A 21,954-nucleotide genomic window follows, 5' to 3' on the forward strand; every position below is an offset into this window, starting at 1 on the left:
CGGCTTGCTGCACAGCCAATCGACTTGCTGCACATTGGCTTTGTCATCGGGTGCTGATATTGAGGAAGGATTCTCTATGCTGCTCCGTTCGGTGTGTTTAGAAGGGCTGATTAAATGCCAGGATTGGGCTGCCTCTAGGGAGAGCCTCTCTGCTTTATAATGTGAGCCAGTAGCATCCAGGCTCGGGCTAACGCACAACCATCGACCAAGCAGGCCTAGGGGAAACCAAGCAGGCCTAGGGAAACCAAGCAGGCCTAGGGGAAACCAAGCAGGCCTAGGGGAAACCAAGCAGGCCTAGGGGAAACCAAGCAGACCTAGGGAAACCAAACAGGCTCTGCTACTGCTATTACCCATTCTCCTCTTCCGGCCGAAAAAGGAGGGATTTATTTTTACCGTCATCCCCCATCCATCCTGTGTTCTGTGGTGGCTCCCTCCTCCTCCTGTTCCCCTCCTCCACTACAGCCTCCTCCTCCTCCTGTTCCCCCTCCTCCACTACAGCCTCCTCCTCCTCCTGTTCCTCCACTACAGCCTCCACTACAGCCTCCTCCGCTCTCTCGTTTTTTTCCCCTCTTCCTTTTATTCTTCTAGAGGTGCTTTTGAAATAGCAGACCTCCATGTATGACAATTTGTACCTGCATGGATTTGAAGACTCGGAGGCGGTGAGTGGTGGGGGGGTTTAGCTTCAGATCGTGTGTGTGTGTGTTTGAGCGTGTGTGTTTGTGTTTGTCGATGGAGGTGGCTCAGCTGTGGTGCACACACAAACACAGGGCTTACTGTAGGTAAGCTGACGGTCTCATGCTGTAGATGGAAGGATCGCGGTCTCCGCTGGGGGTGACTGGGGGTTCAATGTAAGGAGAAGACAGTCAGACGTGTGTGTGTGTGTGTGTGTGTGTGTGTGTGCGTGCGTGCACACAGTCGTGAGAGTGTAATTAGTGATGATGTGTATAAGAATAAGTAGCAATATGTGTCTGTCAGCATCAGCCCAATGCATCTGAATAGCTGCATCATATCATCAGCACATTTCAATGGCTGATGATAGCTATACAATGTACACTATAGCCATCCATTTAATGCACAGCACACGTAGGAGCACAAAGATGGAGATAGCATTATATAGCGAGAGAAGAGCAGTGTGTAAATGCTATATCCTATCCCCCAGAGGGCCGTTTCGCTCCTGCGTGAGGTTATCATTGTATAATGTATCCTCATATCACAGCCTCTCCAAATGTAGGGTATAGCCCTGCTGCATTTACTGCCTTTGTTTAAAGGGCCAAAGCTTCTATTTTTACACCCGGCAACAGCAGTGTGTTGTATTTCTGCTGCTGAGGACAGAGAGGACAGAGAGGAGCGTGCGTTGTGATGTCATATACTGGAGTCAGATAGACATGAGTCACGTCAGTGCTCCGTTGGAAGCCCGGCAGTCATACAATATGGCCATGAAGAGATTCTGTACCCCAAAATGCACCCATCTAACTACCCATATACCCCGTTATCCATTTTGTATATATTGGCTGACCAGCAACCGGCTATAATTATTTATTAAGATATATAATGAATATATATAAAGGAACGTAGTATTTGTTGAGGGGGGCGTGAGAATAAATGTTTACAAAAACACTAGAAGAGCTGGGTGGTAGTGTGTGTGTGTGTGTGTGTGTGTGTGTGTGTGTGTGTGTGTGTGTGTGTGTGTGTGTGTGTGTGTGTGTGTGTGTGTGTGTGTGTGTGTGTGTGTGTGTGTGTGTGTGTGTGTGTGTGTGTGTGTGGGGGGGATTGTTCTAACAGGGTGTTCTTATAATATACTGTATGTCAGTTGGGTGCTTGTGAGTGCTTCACAAATAGCACACCGTTATAAGACAGAGTGTGAAAACAGGGGCTTTTACTATTACTAACAGAAATACTTTGAACAAGAGCCGTGCAGGTTGATTTGTGTCGTGTGTTTGTGCCATAAAGGTTACACCCGGTAAAAAACATTTAAAGATTGTGATTAATAATTAGGCTCATAGTACTTTTATCACAGAACCTTAATGTGATCTATTAATCAGCACAATAGCATTGACTCAAGATGCAATTTTTTCAGAGCAATCACTTATTTTCTAAATAAGCAAACCTCCTCGTTTTTTGTTTCCCAGACCTGGCATTTAGTGATTGGCCCACACAATTCAATAGAGCCCGTGCTGAAGTAAGCCCAAGAAATAGCTTGTCTGTTGTAAAAAGTGCTGTACTATGACTAGCGTCTGTGGATTTTAGCAGACTGCGAGACTTTCTACGTTCCTAAAGCGATATTGACACACATACACAGGCACTCAGGTACACACACACACACACACACACACACACACACACACACACACACACACACACACACACACACACACACACACACACACACACACACACACACACACACACACACACACACACACACACACACACACACACACACACACACACACACTTTGAGTTAATGTTGTTCCCCAATTGGATTATCTGTCACGCCTTGGTCATTGTATTTTGTGTTTTTGGTATATGTTTGGGTAGGCCAGGGTGTGACATGGGTTCATATGTTGTGTTTCGTATTAGGGTTTGTATTAATTGGGATTGTGTATGATTAGGGGTGTGTCTAGTTAGGCTTGGCTGCCTGAGGCGATTCCCAATTGGAGTCAGGTGATTCTCGTTGTCTCGGATTGGGAACCGTATTTAGGTAGCCTGAGTGCGCGTTGTATTTTGTGGGTGATTGTTCCTGTCTTAGTGTTGTAGTCACCAGATAGGCTGTAATAGGTTTCACGTTTCGTTTGTTGTTTTCATATACAGTTATTTCATGTACCGCGATATTCCTTCATTAAAGTCATGAATAACCTACACGCTGCATTTCGGTCTGACTCTCTTCATTCAACAGACGAACGACGTTACATTATCTTTAGTAGATTCACTCTCTGTTCTTCTAAGGCCAAGGCTTGGGTCAATACTTTAACTCACGCTCTAGTCACAGCCAACCTTCGCGGACAGTTTGCCTTGTGGTTAGAATGTTGGGCCAGTAACCGAAAGGTTGCTGGATCGAATCCCAGAGCTGACAAGGTACAAATCTGTCGTTCTGCCCTTGAACAAGCCAGTTGACCCACTGTTCCCTTGGCGCCGAAAGATGTGGCTGTCGATTATGGCAGCCCCCCGCACCTCTCTGATTCAGAGGGGTTGGGTTAAATGCAGAAGACACATTTGAATGCATTCAGTTGAACAACTGACTCCCCCTTTCCCTTCCTGGTCAGTCCGGCTACCTATGGACCACTGCTCACATATGAGCGTAACCAGTGGTCATATGTAACCAACCAGTGGTCATGTGTAACCAACCAGTGGTCATGTGTAACCAACCGGTGGTCATGTGTAACCAACCAGTGGTCATGTGTAACCAACCAGTGGTCATGTGTAACCAACCAGTGGTAATGTGTAACCAACCAGTGGTCATGGTAATGTGTAACCAACCAGTGGTCATGTGTAACCAACCAGTGGTCATGTGTAACCAACCAGTGGTCATGTGTAACCAACCAGTGGTCATGTGTAACCAACCAGTGGTCATGTGTAACCAACCAGTGGTCATGTGTAACCAACCAGTGGTCATGTGTAACCAACCAGTGGTCATGTGTAACCAACCAGTGGTCATGTGTAACCAACCAGTGGTCATGTGTAACCAACCGGTGGTCATGTGTAACCAACCGGTGGTGTAACCAACCAGTGGTCATGTGTAACCAACCAGTGGTCATGTGTAACCAACCGGTGGTCATGTGTAATGTGTAACCAACCAGTGGTCATGTGTAACCAACCAGTGGTAATGGTAACCAACCAGTGGTCATGTGTAACCAACCAGTGGTCATGTGTAACCAACCAGTGGTCATGTGTAACCAACCAGTGGTCATGTGTAACCAACCAGTGGTCATGTGTAACCAACCAGTGGTCATGTGTAACCAACCAGTGGTCATGTGTAACCAGTGGTCATGTGTAACCAACCAGTGGTCATGTGTAACCAACCGGTGGTCATGTGTAACCAACCAGTGGTCATGTGTAACCAGTGGTCATGTGTAACCAACCGGTGGTCATGTGTAACCAACCAGTGGTCATGTGTAACCAACCAGTGGTCATGTGTAACCAGTGGTCATGTGTAACCAGTGGTCATGTGTAACCAACCAGTGGTCATGTGTAACCAGTGGCCATGTGTAACCAACCGGTGGTCATGTGTAACCAAGTGGTCATGTGTAACCAGTGGTCATGTGTAACCAACCGGTGGTAGTGGTCATGTGTAACCAACCAGTGGTCATGTGTAACCAACCAGTGGTCATGTGTAACCAGTGGTCATGTGTAACCAACCGGTGGTCATGTGTAACCAACCGGTGGTCATGTGTAACCAACCGGTGGTCATGTGTAACCAGTGGTCATGTGTAACCAGTGGTCATGTGTAACCAACCGGTGGTCATGTGTAACCAGTGGTCATGTGTAACCAACCAGTGGTCATGTGTAACCAACCAGTGGTCATGTGTAACCAGTGGTCATGTGTAACCAACCGGTGGTGTAACCAACCGGTGGTCATGTGTAACCAACCGGTGGTCATGTGTAACCAGTGGTCATGTGGTCATGTGTAACCAACCAGTGGTCATGTGTAACCAACCGGTGGTCATGTGTAACCAACCAGTGGTCATGTGTAACCAACCGGTGGTCATGTGTAACCAACCGGTGGTCATGTGTAACCAACCAGTGGTCATGTGTAACCAGTGGTCATGTGTAACCAACCAGTGGTCATGTGTAACCAACCGGTGGTCATGTGTAACCAACCGTGGTCGGTGGTCATGTGTAACCAACCAGTGGTCATGTGTAAACCATGGTAACCAACCGTGGTGGTAATGTGTAACCAACCAGTGGTCATGTGTAACCAACCAGTGGTCATGTGTAACCAACCGGTGGTCATGTGTAACCAACCGGTGGTCATGTGTAACCAACCGGTGGTCATGTGTAACCAACCAGTGGTCATGTGTAACCACCGGTGGTCATGTGTAACCAACCAGTGGTCATGTGTAACCAACCGGTGGTAAACGTAAATGTATAACCAACCGGTGGTCATGTGTAACCAAAGTGGTGTAACCAACCAGTGGTCATGTGTAACCAACCGGTGGTCATGTGTAACCAACCGGTGGTCATGTGTAACCAACCGGTGGTCATGTGTAACAACCCCAGTGGTCATGTGTAACCAGTGGTCATGTGTAACCAACCAGTGGTCATGTGTAACCAACCGGTGGTCATGTGTAACCAACCAGTGGTCATGTGTAACCAACCAGTGGTCATGTATGTAACCAACCGGTGGTCATGTGTAACCAACAGGTGGTCATGTGTGTAAAGTGGTCATGTGTAACCAACCGGTGGTCATGTGTAACCCAGTGGTCATGTGTAACCAGTGGTCATGTGTAACCAGTGGTCATGTGTAACCAACCGGTGGTCATGTGTAACCAATGTGTAACCAACCAGTGGTCATGTGTAACCAACCATGTGTAACCAGTGGTCATGTGTAACCAGTGGTCATGTGTAACCAACCAGTGGTCATGTGTAACCAGTGGTCATGTGTAACCAGTGGTCATGTGTAACCAGTGGTCATGTGTAACCAACAGGTGGTCATGTGTAACCAACCGGTGGTCATGTGTGTAACCAGTGGTCATGTGTAACCAAGTGGTCATGTGTAACCAGTGGTCATGTGTAACCAACCAGTGGTCATGTGTAACCAAGTGGTCATGTGTAACCAACCGGTGGTCATGTGTAACCAACCGGTGGTCATGTGTAACCAACCAGTGGTCATGTGTAACCAACCAGTGGTAATGTGTAACCAACCAGTGGTCATGTGTAACAAGTGGTCATGTGTAACCAACCGGTGGTCATGTGTAACCAACCGGTGGTCATGTGTAACCAACCTGGTGGTCATGTAACCAACCAGTGGTCATGTGTAACCAAAGTGGTCATGTGTAACCAACCGGTGGTCATGTGTAACCAGTGGTCATGTGTAACCAACCGGTGGTCATGTGTAACCAACCAGTGGTCATGTGTAACCAAGTTGTAACCAGTGGTCATGTGTGTAACCAGTGGTCATGTGTAACCAACCGGTGGTCATGTGTAACCAACCAGTGGTCATGATAACCAGTGGTCATGTGTAACCAACCAGTGGTCATGTAACCAACCAGTGGTCATGTGTAACCAACCGTGGTCAGTGGTCTCAACCGGTGGTCATAGTGGTCATGTGTAACCAGTGGTCATGTGTAACCAACCAGTGGTCATGTGTAACCAACCGGTGGTCATGTGTAACCAACCAGTGGTAATGTGTAACCAACCGGTGGTCATGTGTAACCAGTGGTCATGTGTAACCAACCGTGGTCATGTGTAACCAACCAGTGGTCATGTGTAACAAGTGGTCATGTGTAACCAGTAACCAAGTGGTCATGTGTAACCAAAAGTGGTCATGTGTAACCAACCGGTGGTCACCAACCAGTGGTCATGTGTAACCAACCAGTGGTAATGTGTAACCAGTGGTCATGTGTAACCAGTGGTCATGTGTAACCAACCAGTGGTCATTGTAACCAACCGGTGGTCATGTGTAACCAACGGTGGTCATGTGTAACCAACCGGTGGTCATGTGTAACCAACCGGTGTCGGTGGTGTGTAACCAACCGGTGGTCATGTGTAACCAGTGGTCATGTGTAACCAGTGGTCATGTGTAACGGTGGTCAACCAGTGGTCATGTGTAACCAACCAGTGGTCATGTGTAACCAACCAGTGGTCATGTGTAACCAGTGGTCATGTAACCAATAGTGGTCATGTGTAACCAGTGGTCATGTAACCAACCAGTGGTCATGTGTAACCAGTGGTCATGTGTAACCAACCAGTGGTCATGTGTAACCAACTGGTGGTCATGTGTAACTGGTGGTAATCAAACATCTGGGCAATCAAGTCTCAGGCAGTGCTAGCTCATCACGAGACATGCTCTTCCTGGTACAATAGTGCCCCAAGATAATTAAAAATAAACTGCAGTCATCTCAGAATATATTAGTCAGGATTATTCTGAAACTTCCATACTGTCTTGACCATTCCCACTTTGAAGGCCTCCGATAGGTCAAAGTGGAGGAAATCTCAGATTAAAGTGAGTCTCATAAATCAGCTTGTCCACAGACCCAACAGTATTGTCCCCAGGTACCTATTTAACTACTTTAACTGAGTCTGGGATAACCGTTATTCTACTATAGTGAGTGAAACTGACGCTGTATTAAATTTATTAAAGATGTAATAGTGGTATTAAATAGTGGTATTTGTACTCAGCTGCCATTCTTTGAAATAGTCTTCCAAATCATTTGAATCTATAACCTCCATGGGCAGTTTCAAGTTCTCACTGAAAAAGTCTCAAAAGTGACCTTTAGTACGTGGGTGAGAAGAGTAGAAAATCCCCCCTCCCCCTCAATTCCAAATCACCTCACCTCTGTTTAGTAAGATAAACTGGATACAGTTACAGAGCATTATGGGTACTGTAGAACGTCATGCTACAACCTCCTCCACCTGGTGACGTCCTGGTGACGGTGACGCTGGCTGTGATCATAGTGACAGCTGCTGTCTTCCTGTCTGTCCCTGTCCTGTTGTATTGCAGGGCTCAGCTGATTCCTACACAAGCAGACCATCGGACTCAGATGTCTCTCTGGAGGAGGAGCGGGAGGTGCCGGGGGCAGGTCCAGGGCCAGAGCCCGAGCCAAGGGGGCCCGGGGACCCAGGCCCCGGCCCAGACCCGAGAGCAGAAGGAGCAGCAGGCCACCGTGCAGCTGGAGAGAGCCAAGGTGAGACCCATAGAGAGAGATACCTCACTAGGTTGTGTTCAGTAAGGATAAAATATTTTTTAAAGTTTTTAAGTGAAATATGAGGGTAGTACTTGGACTTGTGCAGCAAGAAGACTGTGCTATGTAAAGGATGGTAGAAGGGTTATGCCACAATTGGCATAGAAGCAGATGTAAGGATATGTTATAGCACCCTTATATTGTATGACATTTGCTTATAAATGATTTGTGAAGCATCCCATGTAGGCATTATAAAGAGTTTATGAAGGCTTTATTAAGCCTTGTAAGCCACAGTTCATTCATGTGAACTGAAGTTAATACTTTGCGGCTTTCTGACTGACCCTTGTCCCTCCCTCTCTCCCAAAGGCTAAAGCCGTGGCCTTTGCTGTGAAGACCAACGTCAGCTACTGTGGAGCATTGGACGAGGACGTGCCGGTGCCAGCAACCGCCATCTCATTCGATGCTAAGGACTTCCTTCACATAAAGGAGGTAATGTTTTTTGTCACAAGAGACAAGGTTGAACTGTGGCACACAATCAAACAGATTTTGATAAAATACATTTGTGAAGTACTTTTCAATGTCAAATGATTTAGGTCAGAGTGTGCAGTTTTCGGACTATACCATTGTACCAGACAAGCTAGATTAAGCATAGCAATCAGAATCAGTGGAGGCTGCTGAGGGGAGGACGGCTCATAATAATTGCCGGAATGAAGCAAACGGAATGGTATAAAACACCTGGAAACCATGTGATTGATGTATTTGATACCATACCTCTCATTTCTCACCAACCATTATCACGAGCCTGTCCTCCCCAATTAAGGTGCCACCAACCTCCTGAATTTGATATGTATTTGACCCAGGGACGTTATCAACCACTATTACAACAGTGTTGTGACTTGACTTTAACATTAATCTGAAGACATTTATCTAATTACCTAGCAATGTTTAATTGTTATCCGATGAAATTAGTCATGTAACAATTAACTCATTAGGATCTGGGGCATCACGAGAGCGGTTCTTTAAAGAGTTACCATCTCCCGAATTAAACACTGAAGGTCTTTACCTATCACATCTATAAACAGTCAACTTATTAATCATAACCTCGTATCATATCATCATTCTGAACAGTCGTAACCTCCATGCATCTGCAAAAACCCCAGCCTAACTTATGATTCAGTACTACACAAATTGGTTTAATTATTTATTTACTAGCTAATTAAATGAGAACACAGGATAAACACACACACTTTGCATCGGTTATTGACTAGAAACCTAATACGCTCAAAACAGGTCCCTAGCGGAATGACAACAACGTGGCTGCTTGTTCCAAAAGAGATGGAGGGAGAGGGGGGGACAGAGACACTTAACATTGGTACTTTCAGAAACTACTCTCACTTACAGTAACCATATACTTTGCACATGACCCGCCGTCCGCTTGGTTTGCCAGATCTCTCGGTGGACATGGTCGACTTGCAAAAGGAGTTGGGCCTTTTTGTGACATGCTTTTAAGGTTCTGATTTTCCAAAAGGGTTCCAACAAGTCTTCTACTGTTGTTCTTCTTTGTAGTTGTCTGGTATCCAGTGACTTGTCGTGCAGTCCTGCACAGAACTACACAGTTTATTTTCCTTACATTCGATATTGAAGATGCTTCTTTGAAGATAGGCTAGCCAGCCATGTCGATGGTTCCCATTGGGGTGATGAGAGTAGCATAATATGATGGTTTGAGCAGAGTAGTATAATGGTCCTACTTAAATTCGCTTTCGAAGACACTTTACTTAGGACAGCTAATCAACCGTACCAGTGATTGTCCAGGAGGTGACTATCGTCTCTACCTCGTGTTGATAGTCACAGTTCAAACCACTTTAAACGTAAAGCTGCAGCTTGACGCTTTTCTGGTCTATTATGTTCATTTATATAGTTTGTTGCGAAAGGGGTGGTTCCGTCATGCTGACCCGCTCTCTGACCTCACTCGGGGCATTACTTGTCATTTGTACAAAGTTGTGTAAAACAATGATCTCATATAGCTTCTCGAATCACATCCCTCTCTTAACAAAAACACGTATCATTTTTTATATTACATGCACAACGCATATTATGGAAACTTCATACATGTCGTGGGTTTACTTTCCAAGTTACAGTATTTCCTTTCTAACATTTTTAATGACATCACAAAATAACAAACACAATGACGTTAGTGTTCTATATATCACCTCAGACCATTCCCCACGTTCTATGTTAGAAATATTGTTCCAGTAGTTGCTTTTGAACATGTTAGAGTTTCAGCGGGAAAAAGGTCTGTTGAGACAAAGCACAACCCTATGGTGAATTTGGAGAGGGAGACCTAAATCTTTACAACAGGACTTGAGTTGTTAATCCCGTCTAGTTATTTCCTCCCGTCCACTGCGGATGAGAGGGGGTCTGACCTATTTGGATTCTCGTGTACAGTCATGACAACAGCAAGGCATATACACTGAATTTAGTACCTCTGTTCTGAAACAAACTCACTGTCTGTTCAAATGAGATAAAACTGCTTATTTCCTTATGTTCATGTCATTTTGGCTGCGTTTAGATAGGCAGCCCAATTCTGATCTTTTCTTCCACTAATTGGTCTTTTGACCAATCACATCAGATCTTTCACATTAGATCTTTTTCAGAACTGATCGGATTGGTCAAAAGACAAATTAGTGGGGGGAAAAAATCATAATTGGACTGCCTGTTTAAACGTACTGAAATTGATTTTTCAACCACACCCCCAACCCATCCAGAAGTTCAACAACGACTGGTGGATCGGCCGGCTGGTCAAGGAGGGCTGTGAGATCGGCTTCATCCCCAGTCCCCTAAAGCTAGAGAACATCCGCATCCAGCAGGAACAGAAGAGAGGGCGAGTCCAAGGGTAAGGCAGCCCATCACCAGTCCTCTCTCGCTCAGTCAGAGACCTTGTTACCCAGGGAAGGGGGTTAGGAAGGGGCCAGCAGTGCTATGTTTAGTTTAGTAAAACTGATTCGGTTATGACAAATTAGTCAAATTAGTACAACTCATTTGGTTATAAATGTGCTTATGATGTGTTATAAAGAGGGTATTCATAGGAAGTGTTACAGATCATTTAGAATAATTACATTTCTCTCCATCCATATCCAGAATAGAACAACCTAAATATTTATAAGGTCTCTGACCTTAATAATCAGTAATGCTTTGGTTCTTCTAGCGACCTAGCTGCTCTGTCTGTGTAATCGCTCTGGACGCTCCCGTCACGAGTGGTTTGTCTCCTGTACTAGCCTTCAGAGCCATTCGCGGCACTAGGCCTGTTCAGTTTTAACACTAATTCAGCGTAATGAGAGGACTAGACTTGGGATGAGTTGAGAGGCTCACCTCGAGTCCTTCGTTCACCCTATGAGGCCTGGATTCTGCAGTTAGAACCCCGTCGCCGTTCGCCACATTAATTCTGTGATTCTTGTGTTTCTTTTTATCTCCCTCTTGTCTTTTCCAGTAAGTCTGGAGGCAATTCTTCCTCAAGTGTAGAGGATGAGGTGTCCGCCTCGATCAGACCCCTTATCTCCTCTGCAGGTGAGAGCCTCTTAGACATGATGGGGGGACGTTGTCCTCCCCTACTGGCCCTCCGCTAGGTTAGAGAAGAACTAGACAACTTTGTCAAGGCAACATGAGACGTAGAGCAAGGATTGCTTAGTGTTTAAGCCTTCCCATGTCTCTCCATAGAACCTAAGATAAATGATTCCCAGCGGGCAAACTGGTTGCAACAACGTCATTGTGACGTCTTTTTGTGACATCATGGTCAAGTTGTATTATGGTTGTAAAAGGACGTTTTTTTGGACGTCTTTTTAACAATCAGAGAAAGACGTCTTTAACTGGTTGTAATCTGAACAGATACCAACCAAAGTATGAAAGTTTACAGAAATCCAGTAATCAGAAAACCAGTTTACAACCAGAATATGATGCCATTATAACATCCCATACCAACTTTTGCCTGCTGGGTTGTGGATCCATAGAGTGTGTATATATATAGTGTATTCTCCCATCCTCTTCCTCCAGTTGAGGACTGCAGGCGCTCTGAAACTTGGCTTACCACAGGGTGAACCCATCGACAAGACTTTGACCCCCCCTGAACTTCAGTCATGTGACTTTGTGAATATGCCTCATAGGATATTAGGATCATTTTTTATATGTTTGATGATGAATCTAAAGGGTATATGTTTACTTCGTGTGTCAGTTATAATCCTCGGTTGAAAATGTATTTCCTGTAAATCACATTCTGATCATCACAGGATCATCAGGTCTCTGACCTGACAAGTTAAGGTGACTTATGATACAGTACAATACTACAAGACATTGACAATTCTGTTTTGTTTTACTTCACAGGAAAGCAGAAACAAAAAGTGGTAAGTGGGTGATGGTAAAACCAAACTGTCTCCATCAACTATAGCTGTCTACATTACAATAGTACAGTGCACATCCTACATCCCATCTAACATCCCTTCTAACATCCCTGCTAACATCCCGTCTAACATCCAAACTGACACCCCATCTAACATCCCTTCCCATCTAACATCCCATCGAACATCCCATCTAACATCCCATCTAACATCCCATCTAACATCCCATCTAACGTCCCATCTAACATCCCATCTAACATCCCATCTAACATCCCATCTAACATCCCTTCCCATCTAACATCCCATCTAACATCCCATCTAACATCCCTTCCCATCTAACATCCCATCTAACATCCCATCTAACGTCCCTTTTAACATCCCATCTAACATCCCTTCCCATCTAACATCCCATCTAACATCCCATCTAACATCCCTTCCCATCTAACATCCCATCTAACATCCCATCTAACGTCCCTTTTAACATCCCATCTAACGTCCCTTTTAACATCCCATCTAACATCCCTTCCCATCTAACATCCCATCTAACATCCCATCTAACGTCCCTTTTAACATCCCTTCTAACATCCCTTCCCATCTAACATCCCATCTAACATCCCATCTAACATCCCATCTAACATCCCATCTAACATCCCATCCCATCTAACATCCCATCTAACATCCCATCTAACATCCCATCTAACATCCCATCTAACATCCCATCTAACATCCCTTCTAACATCCTTCCCATCTAACATCCCACTCACTGACTTACCTAGTTAAATAAAGAAAGAAAACAACAACATTTGAAATAGATTTGAGTCAGATTGTGCTGTCCCAATCATCCATACATCCCATACTGTGGTTTGCATCGATTCCATTTTATTATTGTGGGAAAATCTCAATTGCATTTCCTTGACTCCTTGTCCTCTCTCCTCATCTCATTCTCAAAACCCATTGGATGAGAAGGTAAAAGGTCCCTCCCCTCTGACTTCTCATCCAATGGGTTTTGAGTAGAGGCCCCCTCCCCCCTGCTCCACTGATTCCTTTGTTACTTTGTTACAGACTGAACACGTCCCCCCTTATGACGTGGTGCCATCCATGAGGCCTGTGGTGCTGGTGGGGCCCTCCCTCAAGGGCTATGAGGTAAGCAGCAGCAGCGGCGGCCATCGAGTCACATGATCATCCTCTGACTCCTCCCACGGGGCCCATCCTAGAGCTCCCATTGGTGGAATGACATTAACAGTGCATCATGTTAAATGATTGTTGTTGCGGCTGTCATGATCACATCTCATTGAGAGAAGAGCTCCTCATGGCTGGATGATGTTTCTATTGACTTCATGTTTATAATCATTCATGTTTATATGCAGGCAATGTTTTTCTAATGCTGTGTTGACACAGGCCTGTTAGAGCTCTACTAGAGTCTATATTTAGACTGCTGAGTGAGGTGCTTTGTTGATGTTTTTTCTAGTCATTCTCAGAACACCATAGTACAGGGAGTTTCTTTCCTCTCGCTCTCTCTCTTTCTCTCCCTCCTTGCATGGAGGATACACAATCAGTCGCCTCATCCCACAGTGTGCTCTGTTGCCACGGTAACAACCTTCTGGGTGCAAACGCTCAGCATCAGAAGTAGAGTATCGTTTGAAATTAGAAAGAGAGGAGAAGAGAGAGGAGGGATAGAGTAGAGAAAGGAAAGAAGGGAGAGAAGAGAGATGCGAGAGAGGAGATAAGAGAGAAGAGAGAGATGGAAAGAGAGATAGAGATAGAGAAGAGAGATAAAGAAGAGAGAGGCGAGAGGAGAGATAGAGGAAAGAGAAGAGAGAGTAGAGAGGAGAACCCTGGAAGCAGCATCACTGTGTGTCTAGACTAGACTGCTGTTAAACCAGCCACTAAAGGATCTTTGTATAGGCCACCATCCTTACTGGCAGGCCTCTGACCAGTTCCATGATACCATCTAACTTCAGTCATTTCAGGAGATCCATTTTAGACTGAAATTAGTCTATTGTTGACTATGAGGACTTTCCATTGCATTTCAGTAACATAATATGAATCTATCTAGTGAGTTGACTGATAGTGACTTGCCTAGTTAAATAAAACATTTACTCTGGATAAGAGCGTCTGCTAAATGACTTAAATGTAAATGTAAATTTAATATCATGGAATTGACCCCAAATCCTGCTTCACTATTGCACTCATCCAGTAGAAGTTGTAGTTGTTTAGTATCAGGGTAGAACTCTATTAAATGAAATAGCATGTTTGATATGATTTTCAGTATCCCCCTGTCAAATGACTGAATATCAGAACTGCTACAATAGAATTGTTAGAATGATAAATGGTCCGTTGCACGTAGGCTGTCGTCATGGGACATCTTAGCACCATGTGCTCTGGCCGTGAGGAACACCCAGTTGATAAATGATTTCCCAGGAAGTTTGCTTGATGTCATGGCTGTTAGAGTTAAATGTTCTCTTTTTTAACCATACTCTCTTTCTCTCTCTGTCTCTCTTTCTCTTTCTCTCTCTCTTTCTCTCTCTGTCTCTCTTTCTCTTTCTCTCTCTCTTTCTCTCTCTGTCTCTCTTTCTCTCTCTGTCTCTCTTTGTCTCCCTCTCTCTGTCTCTCTCTCTTTCTCTCTCTGTCTCTTTCTCCCCCTCTCTCTCTTTCTCTCTCTGTCTCTCTTTCTCTTTCTCTCTCTCTTTCTCTCTCTGTCTCTCTTTCTCTCTCTGTCTCTCTTTGTCTCCCTCTCTCTGTCTCTCTCTCTTTCTCTCTCTGTCTCTTTCTCCCCCTCTCTCTCTTTCTGTCTCTCTCTGTCTCTCACTCTCTCTCTGTCTCTTTCTCACTCTCGTTCTCACTCTCGTTCTCACTCTCTCCCAATCTCTCTCTCTTCACAATTTCTCCTCTTTTGGCTTCTCTTTCTCCACAGGTGACGGATATGATGCAGAAAGCACTCTTTGACTTCCTCAAGCATAGATTTGACGGCAGGTAAATTAAATCGTGCTCTTCCTTTCTTTTTTCTTTTTTTCTTTTGTCTGTTTATTTTTAAACTCGGTTCCACTAAATTAACATTGACTTATGAAGCCCTTGGAGATAGATTGGCCTCGAAATTCACATGGAATACAGCTTCAGTAAAGGAGTGTCTGTCTACAAAATAAGGTTTACAGTATTTGCCCACTGAATGTGGCAGGGTAGCCTAGTGGTTAGAGCGTTGGACTAGTAACCAAAAGGTTGCAAGTTTGAATCCCCGAGCTGACAAGGTACAGATCTGTCCTTCTGCCCCTGAACAGGCAGTTAACCCACTGTTCCTAGGCCGTCATTGAAAATAAGAATTTGTTCTTAACTGACTTGCCTAGTTAAATAAATACAAAATTAAATGCCTAAATTGGTGTCTTTGTTTGACCATTTCAGGATATCTATCACACGAGTCACAGCAGATATATCATTAGCCAAGAGGTCTGTTCTGAATAACCCCAGCAAGCGGGCCATCATCGAGAGATCAAACACCAGGTCCAGTTTAGGTATGTACCTCCATCATGTATCTATTTTACTGTAGGAGTCTTTTGAGTTTTCCTTGTGTATCGAAGACGGTTGCCTACTCTTCTCTGTAGCTAGCATCTCTATGAGACCCGGCTAAAGAAGAATGATTTAGCTTGATTGAGCTTACTTCCCACAATGGAATCAATGGAATAGTCCCAAAAGTGCAAACTCCGCCCATCTGGTTCTCCAGACAGGCTCAACGTATTCATTGGCTTACGTTCCAGTATCCATACTAGACATACTAGACACCACTTGAATGAATCAATGTATTGGGAATGCAATGAAGGAATGGGAGTCAGTGTGTACTGTTTGTTTACGTATATATAGTGTACTAGGCTGACTGTTTTCAGTGTGTAGGATTCTTGTACGGTGATGCCAAAGTAAAATGTCCATCCTGAATGGACAATAATGTTGTATTCTAAAGTCTTGCGTTGTTTCTATCCTGTTCCCCAAGCGGAGGTGCAGAGTGAGATAGAGAGGATCTTTGAGCTGGCCAGGTCCCTACAGCTGGTGATCCTGGACGCAGACACCATCAATCACCCAGCCCAGCTGCTCAAGACCTCGTTGGCTCCCATCATCGTCCATGTCAAGGTCTCCTCGCCCAAGGTAGGGACTGGAGGGTCATGTGATTTGAAACACATCCATGTCTACTATAGGTAATGATACTATTATATGACCAGGAAGCAAACACATCATCTTAAACAACTCACAGAACCGTCAACATTGTCTATTATACAGTACGCTATAACCTACTGAGCCAATGGGACCTTTTGAAAATGAATGTCAACATGCTTAGACTCTGATTGGTTTATCAGTGGAGGGCTTTTAGAGTTATACATGTGTATTGTTATCAGACAAATACACTTTAATCTATCTAACGGATTATTAATTTATTTTAAATGATTCTATTTGACCGGTTTGCCTGGTTAAAGATGTGAAAAGCAGTGTTCCTGTAAAAAAAACGTGTGTAGATATAACATTACGTTAGAAAAGAGCAGGACCATTTACATTTACATTTAAGTCATTTAGCAGACGCTCTTATCCAGAGCGACTTACAAATTGGTGCATTCACCTTATGACATCCAGTGGAACAGTCACTTTACAATAGTGCATCTAAAACTTAAGGGGGGGGGGGGTGAGAGGGATTACTTATCCTATCCTAGGTATTCCTTAAAGAGGTGGGGTTTCAGGTGTCTCCGGAAGGTGGTGATTGACTCCGCTGTCCTGGCGTCGTGAGGGAGTTTGTTCCACCATTGGGGGGCCAGGGCATTTGAACAGAGGTCTGACACTATCTAACACATGTTTAAATGTCTTCCCACTGTCTAGGTTCTGCAGAGGCTGGTCAAGTCCAGAGGGAAGTCCCAGAGCAAGCATCTGAACGTACAGCTGGTGGCAGCTGACAAACTGGCCCAGTGTCCTCCGGTGAGTGACTCTCTAACAGCATGTTGTCTCTTTAATCTACACCACCCAGCATACTGTCTCTTTAATCTACACCACCCAGCATGTTGTATCTTTAATCTGCATACTGTCTCTTTAATCTACACCACCCAGCATACTGTCTCTTTAATCTACACCACCCAGCATACTGTCTCTTTAATCTACACCACCCAGCATACTGTCTCTTTAATCTACACCACCCAGCATACTGTCTCTTTAATCTACACCACCCAGCATACTGTCTCTTTAATCTACACCACCCAGCATACTGTCTCTTTAATCTACACCACCCAGCATACTGTCTCTTTAATCTACACCACCCAGCATACTGTCTCTTTAATCTACACCACCCAGCATACTGTCTCTTTAATCTACACCACCCAGCATACTGTCTCTTTAATCTACACCACCCAGCATACTGTCTCTTTAATCTACACCACCCAGCATACTGTCTCTTTAATCTACACCACCCAGCATACTGTCTCTTTAATCTACACCACCAGCATAGCATACTGTCTCTTTAATCTACACCACCCAGCATACTGTCTCTTTAATCTACACCACCCAGCATACTGTCTCTTTAATCTACACCACCCAGCATACTGTCTCTTTAATCTACACCACCCAGCATACTGTCTCTTTAATCTACACCACCCAGCATACTGTCTCTTTAATCTCTGTCTCTTTAATCTACACCACCCAGCATACTGTCTCTTTAATCTACACCACCCAGCATACTGTCTCTTTAATCTACACCAACCATTGCTTCTTTTCAAGGTGTCTTCTTTCTACATGAACCTCCAACAATGTCTCCCTGGGATTGCTTGAGGTTGATTCAAGACAGGGCCATTGAAAAGGTCTATTAACAATCAAGTGACAAAATTACAATATTCAGTTTGTGTGACTGACTGGGGTGTGAACCCAGGTTTTCTGTGAAGGTCAAAACAGCCTAGGCATTAGTTTAGGGAGCTAACAAGTCAGCTCAGCTCTAATGCCACGTTACTCATCATGCGAGCCTGTTTCACCAAACCCTCTCTTTCTCACTCCATCTTTCACTCTCACTCACTCACTCCCTCTCCATCTCCCTCTCTCTCTCACTCCATCTCCCTCACTCACTCCCTCTCCATTTCCCTCTCTCTCTCATTCCATCTCCCTCACTCACTCCCTCTCCATCTCCCACTCTCACTCCCTCTCCATCTCCCTCTTTCACTCCCTCTCCATCTCCCTCTTTCACTCCCTCTCCATCTCCCTCTTTCACGCCCTCTCTGTCCCTCTCTCTCACTCCCTCTCCATCTCCCTCTCTCTCTCACTCCCTCTCTCACTCACTCGCCCTCTCTCACTCTCTCCCTCTCTTCACCCCCTCTAACAGGAGATGTTTGACATCATCCTGGATGAGAACCAGTTGGAGGATGCGTGTGAACACTTGGCTGAGTATCTGGAGGCCTACTGGAAGGCCACACACACCTCCATGGCCACGCCGCTCAACCCCCTGCTGGGACGCAACCTGGGCCCCACCGCCCTCACTCCTTACCCCACCACCATCTCTGGACTGCAGGTTGGTCATCAACAGATAGCTACAGCGCTATGGGGTTAAAGCGACATTACACTCCTAAATCAAAGTTTGTCCAAAAATGTTGAGTTTGGAGTGTGATGTCCCTTTAAGGGGAGACAGTTAATTGTCCTCAGTTCGATGAGTTGCTTAGTGCCCAGTGTAACATACAGAAATGTAACAAAAAGGGGTTGTTTGTGTGTGTATGAGGTGAACCAGCAGACTCAAAGAATAAGACAACACAGCAACCACACGGGAGACCACTCCACGCCCAACGAGCGTCGCAACCTAATGACCGCAGACGAGAACTACCACAACGAGCGGGCGCACAAGGGACGCAACCGCATGTCGTCGGGCTCACAGCACAGCCGAGACCAAGACCCGTACCACCAGGACTACCAGGACCCCTACCAAGACTCCTACAAGCCCCACCGCAACCGCTCCTCCCCGGGCAGCTACAGCCACGACTCCCGGCACAGGCTTTGAGCCCGAATGACGTCCCAGCTTCACAACCCTTATAGGCCTCAAGTCAACTCTCTGGTGGCAACAGAGTCAAAATGGTTCCTGTTCAAAATATTGTGTCCAATTCTGTTGTTTTCGATTATTTGTTTTACTTCAGGCGTTAGATGAGGAGTAGTCCCGCCCTCCTGAACAAAACCTCCAATCACCTCTCATTCCCATTCTGTCTCAGTCTTGCCTTGGCACTGGCAGGGACCCCTGTTAAGCAATGTGGTCAGGATGAGGAAGAAGGATATGATGCTAATGCTACATAACTGAGTTAATACAAGTCATATGACTGAGTTGCTTTTCCTCACAAGGGGACTTTCCTAGTTCCTGTGTTCTCCACACAAAGAGATGGGTGGAAGAGGAAAGTAGTATGAGATTTGGACTTTGCTAAGCTAACAACGAGCTAAGCTATTTTAGCTAGCGGGTACCCACAACCCCCCATTAGTCGCCATAGCAAGTGGTGGAGTCACTGCTGAAAGCTGGTGGTCTTACCCCAAGAGTCCCCAGACCGTTCAGTTGTTTGCATGCTGACTGAGAGAGTTTCGCTAGTATCGTCAATATATTCACTTACAGTACATGTCTGTTGTCATGGGGAGTTGTATACGTAGACCTGCCCCACCATGACTGGCAGTGGTATTTTTCCAGACCTTTACTGATTCCTGAGAGGAGCATGTGGAGTATTTGGTTGTTTTGTTAACAAGTGCTTTCACATGTCAGATACTGTATGTGCCATTTGAACAGCTGTCTAGCTTGGCCTTTCTTCGGCAACAGTCGATACTTTGCGTATCTCAGTATTTTTCGCTGCTCTGATTCAGTTGTGTCAGAGACTCATAGAGGTATTATAACAAGAAGCAGGGGTGTCAAACAATCAGAGTTCGCCTCATCTCTGGCCAGCCTTGTGATTGGTTGACCGTCCATGCTGCTTCCTGTGTTTCTCTCTGGCCAGCCTCTTGATTGGATGACTGTCCATGCTACTTCCTGTGTTTCTCTCTGGCCAGCCTTGTGATTGGTTGACCGTCCATGCTGCTTCCTGTGTTTTCTCTCTGGCCAGCCTCTTGATTGGATGACCGTCCATGCTGCTCCACTAACGTTGGATGGTGTCTTCCCAGGGTCCTTTGCATCATGATCATTGATTCTCTGTGTAGCTGGCATGTTTTCCCTGACTTGAAAAAGTAATGTTCCCTTTGGTAGTAATATCCCTGTGTAAAATAGAGGGTGTGTAAAGAGGGAGAGCACACATTGGTGCAAAATAGGTGCAGTCTAATTACTTGAGAGTGGGTTATCTGAACTTTGGGGGTATTTAAATACATGAACATGGAAATGAAATAAATTAATTTGGTTAGTTTATTTCTAGCAACAAATTTTTTCAGTAATTGTGGGTTTTTGGAGTTTTTGTTGAGATGAGAAGCATGCAGTTGTACCCAAGGGGGGTCGGTGACTAGTTGCATTGGCTCGCCGATCCAATGCCTAGGCTTTAGTTTTGTGGGCTAATACACACTTTTGGCGTGCAGGAGTCCCAGGTTCGAACCCGGTCGGTCACAGAGACACAACCACCCTCCAGGACCAGGGTTTTCCTGCGGTGGATAGGTCATCTAAACTGGAGCTTTGACCATGATGGAGATGGTGGTCCCTCCCTGTGCATCCTGGGAGAGTGAGTTCTTGGGGCAGCGTATTCTGAGACATTGTTAGAGAGATGTGCAGAGTTAACTTGTTATAGCTGTCTTTTAGTGTAATTCCCTCCAATAGAGTCGAAGGTACTGTAGTGACATTTGTAGCACCCGCAGCAGGTGGTGCCTTAACATCCTAGAGCCAGTTGATTTCCTTGCTCATATCTATGTCTCTTATGCTAGTTTGTTCACTGACTGAAAACAATAGACTGAAAAAGGAACAAAAGAATACAAGTACATCTGCTGTTGTTTATGAGCTTCTCTGTCATATTGTGATTCAGGCCAAAGTGAGTGTTGGCTGATTGAATGGGGAGTTACTCACTGTTCATTAAAAACCAGAACCAAGAACCAGAACCAAGATTCAGCTCTGTTGCTTGAGACAATCAGAGGGATTTTCTAGCCCATTGACCTCTGTCCCCCAGAGTCCCAGACCAGTCTGTGAGGGTTTGGTAACTTAAGGTTGGGTTACTGCTACTGGGTGTAGCATGTCTTAGCCCTTTTTGAAACATTGGGGGATCTCCTTTTCTATTAACAATTAATTAACTGAATTCCAATAGATTTTCTGAATTGACTGGAAATGACAATTTACCTCTCTCTTTTTCCTATGAATGCCCTGGAAAGAAAACATTTGTTCTTTGAATGGTGTAGATATAATTTCTAAAGGTCTCTGTTACCGATCTGAAAAAAAAGCACGTGTCCTGTACTCTTCTTTTGTCTTCTTGTAAGAAATTAAGAGGCTACATTTTTGCCTCTAAATTAAGTTGAATTACAATTCTCATTATTTGATTAAATAACATGGGTTTAAACTCAACCAGACCATTTAAAACAATTAAATGTTTTTTTCTTTGGTAAAAATGTACAAAAGATAAGAAAAAATCAAAAATGTATCTCAATATAGGAAAAAGTAAAAGATACATCTTTGCTGGTGATTATTTTTATAATAAATACATACATGTACATAATGTCTTTGAGAGATGCTATTTGCTGTATACTTGCATTCTCATTAAAAAACTACGATCCTCGACGGGATAACCTGGAAC

The 21,954-nt window shown here is 44.7% G+C and overlaps 1 protein-coding gene across 1 annotated transcript; it reads left to right on the plus strand.

Annotated features, from left to right (window-relative positions):
* Positions 1-614: 614 nt before the first annotated feature.
* On the plus strand, positions 615-19,682 carry LOC124027933 (voltage-dependent L-type calcium channel subunit beta-4-like). Its single transcript, XM_046340143.1, has 14 exons — positions 615-659; positions 7,661-7,726; positions 7,782-7,844; positions 8,208-8,330; positions 10,607-10,734; positions 11,329-11,405; positions 12,216-12,235; positions 13,292-13,372; positions 15,144-15,202; positions 15,626-15,735; positions 16,209-16,360; positions 17,081-17,176; positions 18,561-18,746; positions 18,948-19,682. Exons 1-14 carry the CDS (start codon positions 615-617, stop codon positions 19,224-19,226), a joined length of 1,485 nt encoding a protein of 494 aa, XP_046196099.1. The 3' UTR covers positions 19,227-19,682.
* Positions 19,683-21,954: the final 2,272 nt, after the last annotated feature.

This window comes from Oncorhynchus gorbuscha, unplaced genomic scaffold, assembly GCF_021184085.1.
Source record: "Oncorhynchus gorbuscha isolate QuinsamMale2020 ecotype Even-year unplaced genomic scaffold, OgorEven_v1.0 Un_scaffold_3574, whole genome shotgun sequence".
In the NCBI taxonomy this organism is placed as follows: Eukaryota; Metazoa; Chordata; class Actinopteri; order Salmoniformes; family Salmonidae; genus Oncorhynchus; species Oncorhynchus gorbuscha.